A 13,912-nucleotide genomic window follows, 5' to 3' on the forward strand; every position below is an offset into this window, starting at 1 on the left:
ACTATCAATGACTAAGGTCCTCTTGAAACTGATATATTTAACTTAAGTACAATATATAAAGTTTATATAATATATATTATAAATACAGTAAAAAAAAGCAAATACATAAGTCTACTTACTAAACAACAATAACACATAATATACAAGTTTATGTACAATTTACACATTAATCATAAATAGAAGATCTACTGAAAATATTTGTAAAACTTTGGGCCAGCCATATCATTGCCACCATTCAAGTGAAACCCATGTTCACTTTTTACTGTGAATGCGTTGAATACTTCATTAACATCACTGTTGTTAATATTCAAGTTAGCAAACTCCTCATTTATATGCCTTTGCAAGTCTACTTCAGTCATATAACTTTCGTCACCATTCATTTCTACTATGGTTTCTTTTTCGAAACCATTTTGTTGGATACTGCCATTGTCTGCTGGCAAGTTTTCTGTCATGTACACGGGCTTGTTGAAGTTTATCTGGTTGGTAGGACTGTCATACCAACAGAAAGTAGGAGATTCACAGGATGAGGGAGTTGAACGTTCAAAAATGTTCTTATCCATTACTTTTGATCCTTTTTGATTTGTGGTGTGCAGGAGGTACTTGAACTTTTCGGCAGCTTCAACTCCTGTAGTTTCCTTCAGAAAATTGTACCACCTAAAAAACACAATTCTACATAACGGTTGACTTTCATTCGTTAAAGTTCTTAAAAACAGAAAAATCAATGAACGATGAAAAAGGAATGTTCTCATGTGTCTGATATGAAATTAATATGTAAAACTAAATTTCAACAGCCACGTTAATAACAAAAAAAAGAAAGTGATTGCAAGAGCCGCACATTTCACAAATTTGACAAATCCGGGAGCAGGTGTAAGCATATCAACATCAAGCCAAATATATAAACTAATCTGTCATCCACTTATTGAATAGTCGCACCCACTGTTTCTCAATATCAAATGAAGGGCCTTGAAAACAAAGTATCTGAAACAACAGCTATAAGAAAAATACCAACATTAAGGCATCCCAATAACCCCAAACACAACCCTCCAAACCCTCTGCTGTACCAACTCACTGGTATTATCCCTATCGAGGAAAGACTACCGTCACTTACTCAGAAGTTTGCTAGAAATGACAACAATGTAGAAATCTAAAGAAATGAACTTTAAATGTTCAAGCCAGCCTCGAATATACCTACACAGTAGGTTGAATGGACTGACGCCTATCAGAAAACAACTACTCCCCTGGCTAATACCACGAAGGGCGTTGGATTATATCCGACAGGCGTCAATGCAGGAATCTTCACTGAAAATTTCCTGCATATGCAATTGGCAATACAACTGAAAGAGTCGACCTTCAATTTTGGAACGGGCACACTTGCAGACCTGTTTCGGGCTCATTAGCCACTCCTCAGTGCAAGATAGTGGCCATCATCGACCTAAAGTCAATGATATTCCATAATTGAAAATCGAATTTCTTTCAGAGTATTTCATTCCAACAACAAAATGTCACTCCATCTAGTAGATGTAACTACAACTTATTGGCTATATGATACGTTTGTAGCAGGTCAGATATTAAAATTTTATATAATCAATTAATAACGTATCAGCTCAAAATTAGTACATGAAAAAATGTAGTTGAGCTTATGGTTATCTTAAACTTTGCAAAACAAAATATAACTTTGATATATTAGTGAATATTTTATATACTCCTGGGAGAAGATTGAACATATTCGTTTATCCAACTATTTTTTAATCAATTTCAAGGTCATCTCTTATACGTGAAGGGGTTGGAATTTTTCTAGAGAAAAATTGCATGGTTTTTGAATGTACCAAAAGTTTCTCAACCGAAACAACAATCGTCACAAAACACACACACACCTCTAATACCATATCTCCAACCTACAAATTTTTTCATAAAATCTTTTCCATCCAAAATGTCTTAAAATATCACAGATGATGGTAAAATCATTCAATTTGCTTCCCACCTGGCTTAAAAAATTATCTCACGATGGAGATTTTTCATTTTATAGTTTCTTTGTAACTTTCAACACATAAAAATATTACTTACTTTTCTTGCATGTTTGGTGGCTGCAGTAGCATATCTGCTAGTGACATGCTCTGAGGCAACAAATTGATACAGTCATTCAGAACATTTGCTTCGGGGAAGTGAACGTTATTCATAAATTGAATCAACTTATTATTCGACTGCGTGGTGGTATGCTTGTTCTCTGATTGCACCACCATATTTGGAACAGGTTGCACAGGAACTGACCTAGGTAAGTGTAGCGGTTGCTGTATTGAAGAAACAGGAGGCCGAGGTGGAACCACCATATTTGGGTTTACTATGGGTACGGCTCGATTGAAACCATTAGAAATTGGAGGAGGCATGAGATTGAATAAAAATGGTCGAGGTTGCTGGGCGAAGACGACTGGTGGATAAAACCGAATATCTTGCATCGGAAATTGAGGGACGACAGGCGGTCCTATCTGAGACACCATGTTCGAATTGGGTGGCACGATTTCCTTGGGAATGTTGTTTTCTAGTCCGATGTGGTGGGAGACAATTCCCATTTCTTTGTACTTTCTTGGAATGAACTCAGGCGCCAATGGATTGAGAGTGTATATTTTTTTCAGTTCAATACCATCTAGTTGTAACTAAAAAGAAAATTGATTGATGAAAAATGAGTCGCTTTTCTATTTGACAATGTCACAACATATTAATTGATACATATAGCACATATTACAAAAAGGCTTTGCTTTATTTTAAAATGCGCAGGAGGAATGAAGCCTCACACTAAGAGTTTTGAAACTGTTTAAAAAAGAACTTTTATTTATAAAATATCACAAGGAATCACTGAATCAGTATTCGAGAACTACCCTGTATAATATATGAAAATAATACAGGGTAAAATAGTTGACATTTGCATAAAGATATTTTTTTTAAATTCTTACTGTTATATGCAAGTATTCTCAATGAATAGTGAGTAAAATAAATAAAATATTTTTGATATTCTTCAATCTTTCCAAAATTTTATGAATTTTTCTTTTGTTTGATTTTTGTTGAATCAGAAACATAAAATGTTTTGCGAAAGCTTACCTTTAGTTGTGTCCAAGTGATTCCATATAAGCTGTTGTTATCTTTACAAATTTGTATGAACCTCTCCCAGACTTTACTGCATCTACCCAGGGAACAAAGAGCTATAGGATCTCCCACTACTGCTACCAAACTTTGGGCTCTAGTGATTGCTGTATTCAACAATTTAGAATTTGACAAAAACCCATAATCCACCTCCGCTCCCCCTGAATCATTACTGCACGTCTTCCTGGTCCTCACGGTGGACAGTATTATAGCCCGGAACTGTTTGCCTTGAACGTTCAATACCCTTTCCACACATACATTATCTATCCTCCTCTTTCGAAGTTCTGACCGTATTCGGAAAACTTGATCCGAATACGGTGTTACAACTCCTATAGATTGATCATTGTAAGCTCCCCATTCACCTGGCCAGTTACGTTTCAGTTCTGCTACCCTCTCCACTACCTCATAAACTTCTGAATTGTTATAGAAAGCAGTGGAGTTTTTGTCCTGAACATCTTCACCCCTTGTTGTGAAGAATGTTAGAGGGTAGAATTTATAATGTTTGGGTTGTTTGCTGCTGGATATGAGTTTCTGATCATAAAAAGACTCGGAAGTAAATTGTATTATACTCTCATGAGCTCGATAATTTTCACATAGCAATATTTTGCAAGGAAATTGAGAAGGGTAGTGATCATACAATCTTTCCAAAAGAGAAATGTGGAGGTTCCTTTCTTTGGCAAAAGAAGAAAATATATCTGGGCCCAACTGCATGTGGTCTCCTGCTAGAACTACTCTAGTATTTTCGTGAGCCACAGCCAAAGGTGTAACTGTTTCACATTCTATTGCTTGTGCAGCCTCATCAAGTAGAATATGTGTGAAGTATCCTTGAGGTAAACCCATTGCAGATAAGTAAACGGATGTAGATAGGGTTACCACAATAATTTTATGTTTCATGATGTCCTCTATGGTTGGAATTTCGAAGGTTCTGACATTGCCATTGTTTCGGATTAAGCAGTACTGAAAGAAGAAAACTTGGTAGGATGAAAATATAATCTAAAACAGGTATACGTATAATTGATTGATTCGTTTCGATTCCAAAAAGAAATGAAGCTTATTGATGTACAAATGTAAACAATTAATGGAATAGAGAACAGAAATACTTCATAACGACTTTCCTGATTTATGAATAACTTTTATATATTCTGGGAAATTATTACAAACTTTAACCATCATGAAATTCTGATTCTTTCCACAATATTATTTTGTTTCAAAGTTGAATGTTAGTTTATATGAATTTGAAGACAGTTCAGGATACAGGAGTTGAAAAATGTTTTTCAAATAATTTGAACTGTTGCTGAAAATCTATCGCTTGAAAGTGATCTTGTAATTTATTATCGATAACACTTTCATTGATAGTAATTGGAAAGTTGTCAATATAACCTCGAAATTAATCAATTCGCCTATAATTCCTCTGATTCCGTAGGAGGATAACAATTGCTATTCTATGATTCACCTTGTTGAAAGTTTTTGATATGTCTAAGCAGGGCTGTATACAAGGGACACTAGAGACATCCCCCTTCCCATGGGGGATTTTTGTGATAAATATCGGGGTTTGTCTGTCACCGACTCCACCCCTTCAGGAAGTTTTCATTTTATATAACAAACATGAATTCTTCATTCAATATTGGGATTTTTCATAGTTGCTCCCCTACTCACAGAAACATTCTGCAGACGTCAGTGGGTCTCAACATAACATTAAAGTATGTTTTTGTCATTTAAAATTGGGACATTATAGTCATAGCACTATTAAATCAATTTTTTAACTTGTCCGATTGATGACTAATTTATTTTGTAGAAATTCGTATTGAATATACGATAAAAAAAAAACTTTTGTCTAAAAAACTAAGTAGACATCAGACAAAAGTTATTTTCTTTGTCCTATATCCGTATCAATTTTTCACAAAAGCACACTTAAAAGCGGACTTATTCAGAATTTTTCAATATTCCTCCACAAACTTCTTTGAAGTAAAGTTTATTGTCTATAACTCCAAAGCAAAAATAAATAAAACTGTCTCTTCCAATTAGATAATTAGAATGTTGGGAGATTTTTCCCCCGATTCGAACTGTTCTTTGAAGCACTACTCTAGAAGTGCTAGAACACTTGAGAATGGTGTAAAAACCGAAACCTTGTTCGTATTAATATCAATACATTAAGTAAGTGGAAATTAGACAAAGTATTTTATTACTATACCTAGTTGATCTTAAGGATATTTGTACTTTTTTTTAAGTACCAAATCTTGTCAAAATACAGGTATTTTGTTTACATATAAATTTAAAAAATATGATTTTATCATAAATTTTACCAAAGTTTGATAATGAAGCTATGGGTCTGTAATTAATTTACCTTTGTTACCTTTATGGAAGATCACTTTCATGCATGGGATTTTCAGAAACAGCAGTTTTTTATTTCAAAGATTATTGAAGGATTTGAAAAATCATTTTTCAACTCAAAACTTCAAAGCACCCCTACCTTAACTGTCTCCAAATTTTAATGAACAAACATTCAACAAATCTGGAAAATAGTTTCGACACAGTTAAATCTTTTCATAAAAGTTTACACTCTTTGATCACTTTTGTGGTAACAATAGACAATTAACAGCAAACCTAGCTTTAAGTTTTCTCAATACGTGTTTCTTTTGAGCTTCATTTTAGACACAAATTCTGGTCATTACTATTGGTTAAATTTGAGAAATGTTATTTCATAACCAATGATTGAGTTGAATTATTCTTTAGTTTTACATTATTTTCAATGTTTTGAACACTTTATAAAACAATTATACACATACCATTGATTATTGGAAACTACCTCTTAATTGTTTGAAAACATAATATTATTTTCTATTCGTGTGTTGAGATACTTGAAATTTCTACTCACCTTTTGCACTATGGGACTTACAGTTGTTACCCAACGTTTCTTATAATAAATTCTCAATGGTCTAGCATTTTCTTCTCCGGCCTCCACCCACTGATCCAAATAATCTTTTATGTATAAATCTGCAGCACTGTTGGAATGCGTACACAAAAGAATTCTGTTATTTGGTTCTTTTATCAATTCCCTTATAGCTTGAGCTAGAGTGAAAGTCTTTCCTGTACCAAAAGGACCTATAACTAATATAGGAGGTAGAGGAACACATAAGGGAGTTGTGATAGCATTTACAGCCTCTTTTTGCTTAGTATTTAAGCGACTGTCAAGTGTTCGAGACCACTGCCTTGAGGGTGACCAAGGTATGCTTGGTTCAATATATGTTTCAGGAAATATCATCTTGTAACTAGCCATTTTGTCAATTGTGTAATGCCATTCGCAATATGGTATCCTGTTGAGTTGGAACTGGATTTCAACTTCTACATCAGATTCAGGTGTCAACCTATGAAACGTTTTAAAAATTATTTTTATAAAACGATTTCAAATAACTATAATAATGTTTACTTGACAAGTATCAGAAATATGGGAATATTTGTAGAATTCATGAAAAGGAATCATTTTTGTATAAGATACTCTTTCAATCTTCCTTCTTCATCTATTGTAATAATGGAGAAACCAAGGGTGGGTCAATGGGTCGAAAACCGTATATGGAATGAGAGGTGTTCAGTCTTCCAGGCTGAAGTGTATACAAACTTGCAATGAGCAATTTGAGACCTCAACAAAATGAGCAAATAAATATTTTCACAGACAGTAAGGTTGCACTTGAAATACTGGTGAACCTAAAAGTGACATCGAGACTGTTCTGGAATGCCGTGAAGAACTGGGGAAATTGGTGGACAGGAATAGATCAACTACGAGGATGGACCCAGAAGTACCCGGACTAACCTAGAGATGGCGGTAGTTTTTTGAAGAATATTACTGTATTAGAAAGTATACAATCTATCAAGCATATGTTTCAAGTTGCGTTGTTAAAAATTTGTTTGGCAGCCATCAATTGCGAACATTTTATTAATTTATTTACAGGCAAGCCCATTTAAAGTATAAATTTCAATGTTGAATTATAATTAAAATAAAATCAGATAAGGTACTGAATTACAAATTCCAACTAAGAATAGCTTAAAAGGGGTAAGTTTAAAAAGGGGTTAATTTTAGAGTATAAAACAACAAAAAACAATGAGCGACAATAAAACATATACTACTATAAACTATACACTAAAACATAAAAGGACATCCAACGCTGGAAAGGTAACTTTCCTAACATGAGTGCCCCTCGGGGTAACGTAAGGGTATGCAGTGCAGACCACACGGCGTACACCCAAAAGTTGTTGATGAACCGCCCTATCCCGCACCTACACGGGTAATGGGCGCGACATCTTCGACATATGATGTGTGGTAGAGGATGCTCGAAAGAGTCCTCGACGGTTACTCATCAAACGTTGGAAAGGGAACTTTCCTAACATGAGTTCTAGGGGGGAGGTGAGTGCCCGCTCGCGGCTGGAGGCTAGCGAGCCTAATCTCCAACTGGCGTTGGCCTCTTAGGGGCAGCGGCTCCACTAGCGGGTAAAGGGATACGGGGATGCGGTAATCCATTCATGGGTGCATTGCAGCCCCATACCGAGGCACTGGACGGCTTATGCTGTTCCGTGATCCTCGCCTGCTTCTGTACGGATCCGAGCGTTCGAAGTGTCGGGGCTCGCGGTCCATCCGGGCTCTAGTATCCGAGTCTAGTCTTGGAGGGCACCAAGGCAGACGCTTGAGGTGTCGGACCCCGGTTGGACGGAGCTACTAGTATCCGAGCTTAGGACCCCGACCGACCACTTCCGGGACCATATTCCCAATTGATTTGGTATGGTTGGCGGGGGCAGGTGTGCGACGCGAGCACTCTCTGGCGAAAGAAGAGCTTAGTTAACTTGTACGAACGTTCGGTCGAACGCTGCCGATGGTCCTGTCTCTTGGTTAGCCACACTAAGTAGATGTAAGGAAGCAATTCCGGGTTCGGTGAGCGGAAGGAAGCCCTGCGAAATCCTGTTGGTGTGGGGTGAGGGACGGTACCCGCAAGGATTTCCCGAAAATCCACCCCTCCACATGAGGGGCGGTACCCGCAAGGATTTCCCGAAAATCCACCCCTCCACACCCGATCGCATCCAACGCCAGGGTGCGTCTGGGGGCCTAACCGGCCCCCCAGGCCCCCTGGTGCGGTCGTAACTATGACTCTCTTAATGGTAACATCCCAAGATCAACGTTACTATTGGCTAATTTTAAGATTCTTGGAATGCAGCTATTGAATGTGTGGTTTAAACGATAAAATGGTACATAAAATGTTTGTTGCTATTGAGTTGAGCGGTTTTGAGCATATAGATACATTTTTTCTAGGAGTTCAGACACAAGTGAATTTGCCGTTAATAATATTGAAAAGTAGTGTCAGATCTCTTTGTTTCCTCCTAGTTTCCAGGGAGGACATGCTCAGAGATTGCAGTAGCAACTCATACTCGCAACGAACACAACAATACTCCAGGTGTGGATGGACCAGTGAACAATAAAGGGCTTTAATAGCAGTTGGGTCAGTGAATTCGTGGGTTAGCCGTTTGATAAACCCTAGCATTTTCATGGCTTTATGGATAGCTGTGGGTATATGTAGATTGAAGCTCAAGGTGGGATCAAAAACAACCCCAAGGCCTTTTATTTGATCAACAGACTTCAAGACATGACCATTTAAAGTGTAATCAAAAGTGGTAGAAGGTACATGGGATTGATAAAAGCGCATGACATGGCACTTTGTGGCATTCAAGTCCATGCCATTTAAGGAGCACCAGTTTGATCGATTGTCAAGGTCAGACTGAAGCCTATGGACATCCAAAGAGGTTTAATTAATTACGGAAAGTTTTAAATCATCTGCAAATAATAGTGCTTTGGCGTGCCGGAAGCAATGAATAATGTCGTTAATAAATAAATTGAATAATAAGGGACCGAGGTGTGACCCCTGAGGAACACCAGAGGTTACACCAGGTTAAGCCCCCTCGGATTATTTTCTGTTCCCAAACTTGAAAAAAATGGCTCACTGGTCAAAGATTTTTCAATGATAAAGAAGTGATGTTGGCAGTTAATGGCTATTTTGAGCAGCAAGACAGTTTTTATTATATAAACGGTATCGAACTTATTGAATGTGCTGCAAGTGTATAGAGCTGCAAGTAGATTATGTTGAAAACTAATTACATTTTTTTCCCAAATTGTTGTGTTTTCGTTGTTGAGCCAGGTACTTCTGGGACCACCCTTTTATATACTGGGTTCCAGAACACTCAGGTAATGAAAAAGCTGATGAATGTGTTAGACATGGATCATCAACACCATATATACGACCTAAACCAACTTTGGGAGTACCAAAATCTTTGCTACTGAACCAGAGTGGGAAATGAGTCTATAAGAAATACAAAAAATACCAGGCACACACACACAAGGGACCATCCAAGCAAAGAACTGAAAATCGGCTCAGAACAATTACGAGACTACTCATTGGACACTGTCTGAGAGGACACCTAAACAAAGTAAGGCAATGCAACAAAGGGTTAGTGGCAGCTCCTCATAATATTTGCGAATGTTAGGCAATGGATCACAGGAGGCCAACAATACATGGACAACCCAAATTATGTCCAGACGAATTCGACATACATCTAGCAAGAGAATTGTACAACAAGATTGTCAGAATGGATGTTATGAAAAAAAAAAAGAGGAAAAACGCAATAAGCCCATGAGGTCATAGTGTTTTCCAAGGTCTTTGAAGAAATGGAAAGTCAGAAGGCTCCCAAGTAGTAGGAAGAAAAGGTATTAGACAGTTGAGAATATTTGTTGAATTCAAAGATAAATATGGTCAAATGAAAAATATTGTTCTCTTGAACGGGAATTTGTTAACCAATTTTGCATTCTTGAAAAAAAGTTGTATTATTTCCTCATCACAGCTGGAGTAATTCCTGTTGAAATATGTATTTATAATAATCAGAATTTTATTTACCTCATTTCTGTTACAGTCTGGGCTGATAATCTCACATAAATATTATTCTTGCCCTTATCTTCAATAAGGGCTTCATACACTTTTTTTCTACGATGTGGATCATAAACAGAGAGGCATAAATAAACAGTATTGCAATGCATCAGAATGAGCCTCCCTTCTGATGTATCTTCTGACAGTTCTTTTCCTAGACTGACAGAGGCATATAGTTCTCCATCATTAGAAAACTTTGCTGTGCTTGCCGCCATACTATTTGGTGATAAAATATAGCTATAGGTTATTTGTAATTTCGTTGTCAGGTTGTATTGAGCAATGAGCTCATATCTGGCCATTTCTTCTATGAAAAGCAGTTCGTGCATTCTTTCTCTATAATTGTTTTTGGTGAATTTTTTTTCTGCCACTGTTGCGTGAGACAGGAAAAATGTGTCAGCTTGTGGACAAGGGTACATTGATCGCAGACGTTTTTCCCACTCTTCATTAGCACCAGTGTTCACTATAGATGAGACAAACTGAACAATGTCAGAGTTATCTACGGTCCAACGTTCAGCTATTGAAACAGTGATTTCTTTGCGAATCTCATTGATTTTTTCTAAATCTGGGTCTGGAACTACATCAACACATAAATGTTTCACTAGCACAGGTTCCGATGAAAAATCAAATACAACGGATTGTCTAAAGGTACCAAAAATTCCTGTAGTGAAAACTACTTTGATTCTATATTCTACAGGCAACATGGATTCCTGATGTAATAAAGGTGATATCCACTCTTGATTATTTTTTAGATCTATTTTACAATTTTTTATTAGTATACTTGATATGAAAAAGTGGTTTCGGTGTGTGTCTTGTAAGAGAGCTACTGCTTTGAGAGGTCTCCTGGTTTTCAAGTAAAAAATCCATTCATGTATACTATTTTTTGAAGAAACTGTTGCAGATAGAGGGCATGAACAATGATCATCAACATCTTCAATCTTATCTCGCATAAGAGTATTTGGATTTGGAGACTGAACCCACTTTTCCAAGATTTCTTCTGTGTAAGATTTTCCTAAAATATAATTTCATTAAAAATTGAAGTCAACTACGAACCAAGTTCATAACTGTAGCTTTGCCATGTCTAAAAATACAAATTAACTATATTAACAAAGTGTTACTTGAGAACAAGATTGAAAGTATGAAATGAGAAATACCAAAAAAGTGATGAACAAATTTTGCTGACTCAAAGTACATAAAACGTTTGTTTGAAATAATTATTGTATGTGAATCGAACACGAGTGTAAAAGTTGTTTGTTTGCACTTGCTCCACTGTGTTGTAAATTAGCAATCAGATTATTAGTGCTTGACATAGACACACTCTAAAACACTCAGTTTTCATGGAATAAACTTATTGTTCTGACACTTCTTGTCTTTTTGATGATTAATTTGGATTAGCATGGAAAGTATGAATGAGAAACGTCTCAATTAATTGAGTTATACAAAAACAAAAAATGTTTGTGGAAACCCCAATGTGCTTTTTATGATATTCTCAGTAATGTGTTAAATTGAAGATATAGAAATCTTTAACAAATATTTCAAAATATAACAGGAATCTTCTGTTGCTAAGAAATGGAGCATTAATAATGAAACAGAATAGAATAAATTTATCCACCAATATAAGATACAGAATACAGTGTATGCATAACAAGTCAAACAATTTATAATCACCTTGTGGACGAAGGAAAGTTGATCGCTGACTCTTATAAAAATGAAAACTTGAAATCATTTGTCATTATTTTTTACTATAAAAGTAACATTTCAAATATTAGATGCTTGTTTTGCTATGATTCCGATTCTAGAATGACCATTCCTCTTTCAGTTGCTACTTTTCATTCACTCTTCATCAACGAAATCGTTCGATTAGAATAATGTGGGGGAACAGAAAATTTTAGATTGATTGTCAAAATTATTGATAGAATCAATGTTATCAATACCATGTATTTTGTTTTCATGTTGATTTAAAAAAATCTTACCGAATAACTCCTTCTCTCTGGCCCTCTGCAACCTCATTTCTCTGTAATGGAATCTTTCTTTCCATTCCATCAGTTCCTCTTCTCCATGTGCTTGGACACATTGTACTCCAAAGCGACAACATCCTGTTTCTCTAAAGTTCTCACAAATAATGTAATTATCAGGTTTGAATCCCCTAGGGGGTGGTCGACAATACCAGTCATGACCGTCATCAGACATTATCATCATTTCATGAGTTTCAGTTTGACAATGTGTACGAAGTTCCATTTTGTCCACAAAGGATACATTGCAGTAAATGCAGGATACCAAAGAAGGTGGTCTCTCAATCTAGAATGATAATGGTAAAAAAAGTCTTGGATGGAACTATAGAAAGAAAATCATTCATATATCATACCTTTAGATACTCAACTTCTTCATTTAAAAAGATAAGAAAAATATGACCCACTGAGACAGCAACATTTTCCTGTCATATTACAAAAAATATTGTTTTTTTTAAAGCATATTTCCTAACCTTTTAAGACGGCATTGCCAATATACCAATACAAGTTACTTTGCATTATCAGCTAATATCACAAAGAATTTTTTTTTAATTGAAATGGAGTTGGAAAAATTACCTTTGAATTGATGTTGAACGCATTTGTGAAATTTGCATCCAAAATTTTCAATAGATTTATTGTTTTCTGCTTAGGATTTATACAATTTATAAAATTTCCTAGAAGACTCTCTAAGACCGGTTTTATTTCAGTGTTCATGTCAGATTCTTGTATGAGAATTAACCAATCTCTAGCAGCCATATCTGCTTCTAGAATGTAAGACAAAAAATAATTTACCCATAAACAAGAACTATGGCATGCATTAATGATAAGTGAAAAATAATATATTTCTCTGGGGAAGTTGAAATTTCACCTGCAAACATTTTCAACATATAAAGAGAATGTATCAGCCGTTTTCTTGCCAAGCAAACATTGTAGCTAGTGTGATCTTGAGACAACTTTATAATGTTTTTTGAATCAACTATAACTCCATGATGGTTATTCAACTCCAAGAAACATTCAGCTCTGTCAGTTAAATAGGAAACGATTAGTTCAATGGTATTCTGTTTGTTGCTGAGAAGTTTGTTATATAAATCTATGGCTTGAATCCAGTTTTTTTGTTTCAAATATTCTTGTGCTTGCAATTCCATTATAACAGGGGTCATGTGCAGGTATATTATTGAAGTGTTTTAAGGGTTTTTCTATTACTATTTACATGACTTCTACACTGATAATTTCAGTAAAAAAACTGATGTAGTTTACGAAACATGACATATGAAACGTCAATCTGACAACAAAAACAGTTCAAAAATCGGGGATGGCTATTATTCCAAAACACGATGATCAGTTGTCATGTTCTTCAGAGAAGCGTCTGCAAACAACATCAATTTCACACTGTTGCATTGCATATTTTATACAATGCAACCGTGTGTAGAAGATCATATTACATCGTTGAGGGTCGGATTTTCGGTTTTATTCCATCTGTTATTCGACCCCATTGGTTCACCCAACCAGTATAAGAACGAAGTCACGCTCATCACCGATGGAATAAAACCAGAGATGCGAACCCTGAACGATGCAGTATGCCTTGTAAGGAAATCTAGAGTATTGTCTATCTGTTTGAAACTTTATGCATCATAAAACATGATTTTTTTCAGATATGTGGTTTCCAATGCTCCCTTCTTTGATTAAAATTATATTTCGTTAGTTTTGGAGCAACTTGTCAATGGTTGAAAAAAGTTACTATCGAAAACATTGAATTAACAATAGTTCGCTTGCGAAATTGATGTGAATTATATTTTTGTTTGATAGTAAACA

At 35.8% G+C, this 13,912-nt stretch overlaps 1 protein-coding gene across 2 annotated transcripts; it reads right to left on the reverse strand.

Moving 5' to 3' along the window:
* Positions 1-19: 19 nt before the first annotated feature.
* Positions 20-13,398, reverse strand: Helz (Helicase with zinc finger). Of its 2 annotated transcripts, XM_023168403.2 has the most exons (8): positions 12,969-13,398; positions 12,677-12,864; positions 12,065-12,389; positions 10,065-11,103; positions 6,011-6,500; positions 3,094-4,092; positions 2,065-2,651; positions 20-654 (listed from the first exon to the last, which is right to left on the reverse strand). In XM_023168403.2, the coding sequence occupies exons 1-8, from the start codon at positions 13,258-13,260 to the stop codon at positions 186-188; spliced, it is 4,389 nt and encodes a 1,462-aa protein (XP_023024171.2). In that variant the 5' UTR covers positions 13,261-13,398; the 3' UTR covers positions 20-185. The 2 variants fall into 2 exon arrangements, with proteins under 2 accessions (XP_023024171.2, XP_023024174.2); XM_023168406.2 differs by lacking the exons at positions 12,677-12,864; positions 12,969-13,398 and adding an exon at positions 12,457-12,642.
* Between the last annotated feature and the right edge of the window lie 514 nt (positions 13,399-13,912).

Source organism: Leptinotarsa decemlineata, unplaced genomic scaffold (assembly GCF_025532065.1).
Source record: "Leptinotarsa decemlineata unplaced genomic scaffold, Ldec_3_MD MMD2_tig00000035_RagTag_RagTag, whole genome shotgun sequence".
NCBI lineage: Eukaryota > Metazoa > Arthropoda > Insecta > Coleoptera > Chrysomelidae > Leptinotarsa > Leptinotarsa decemlineata.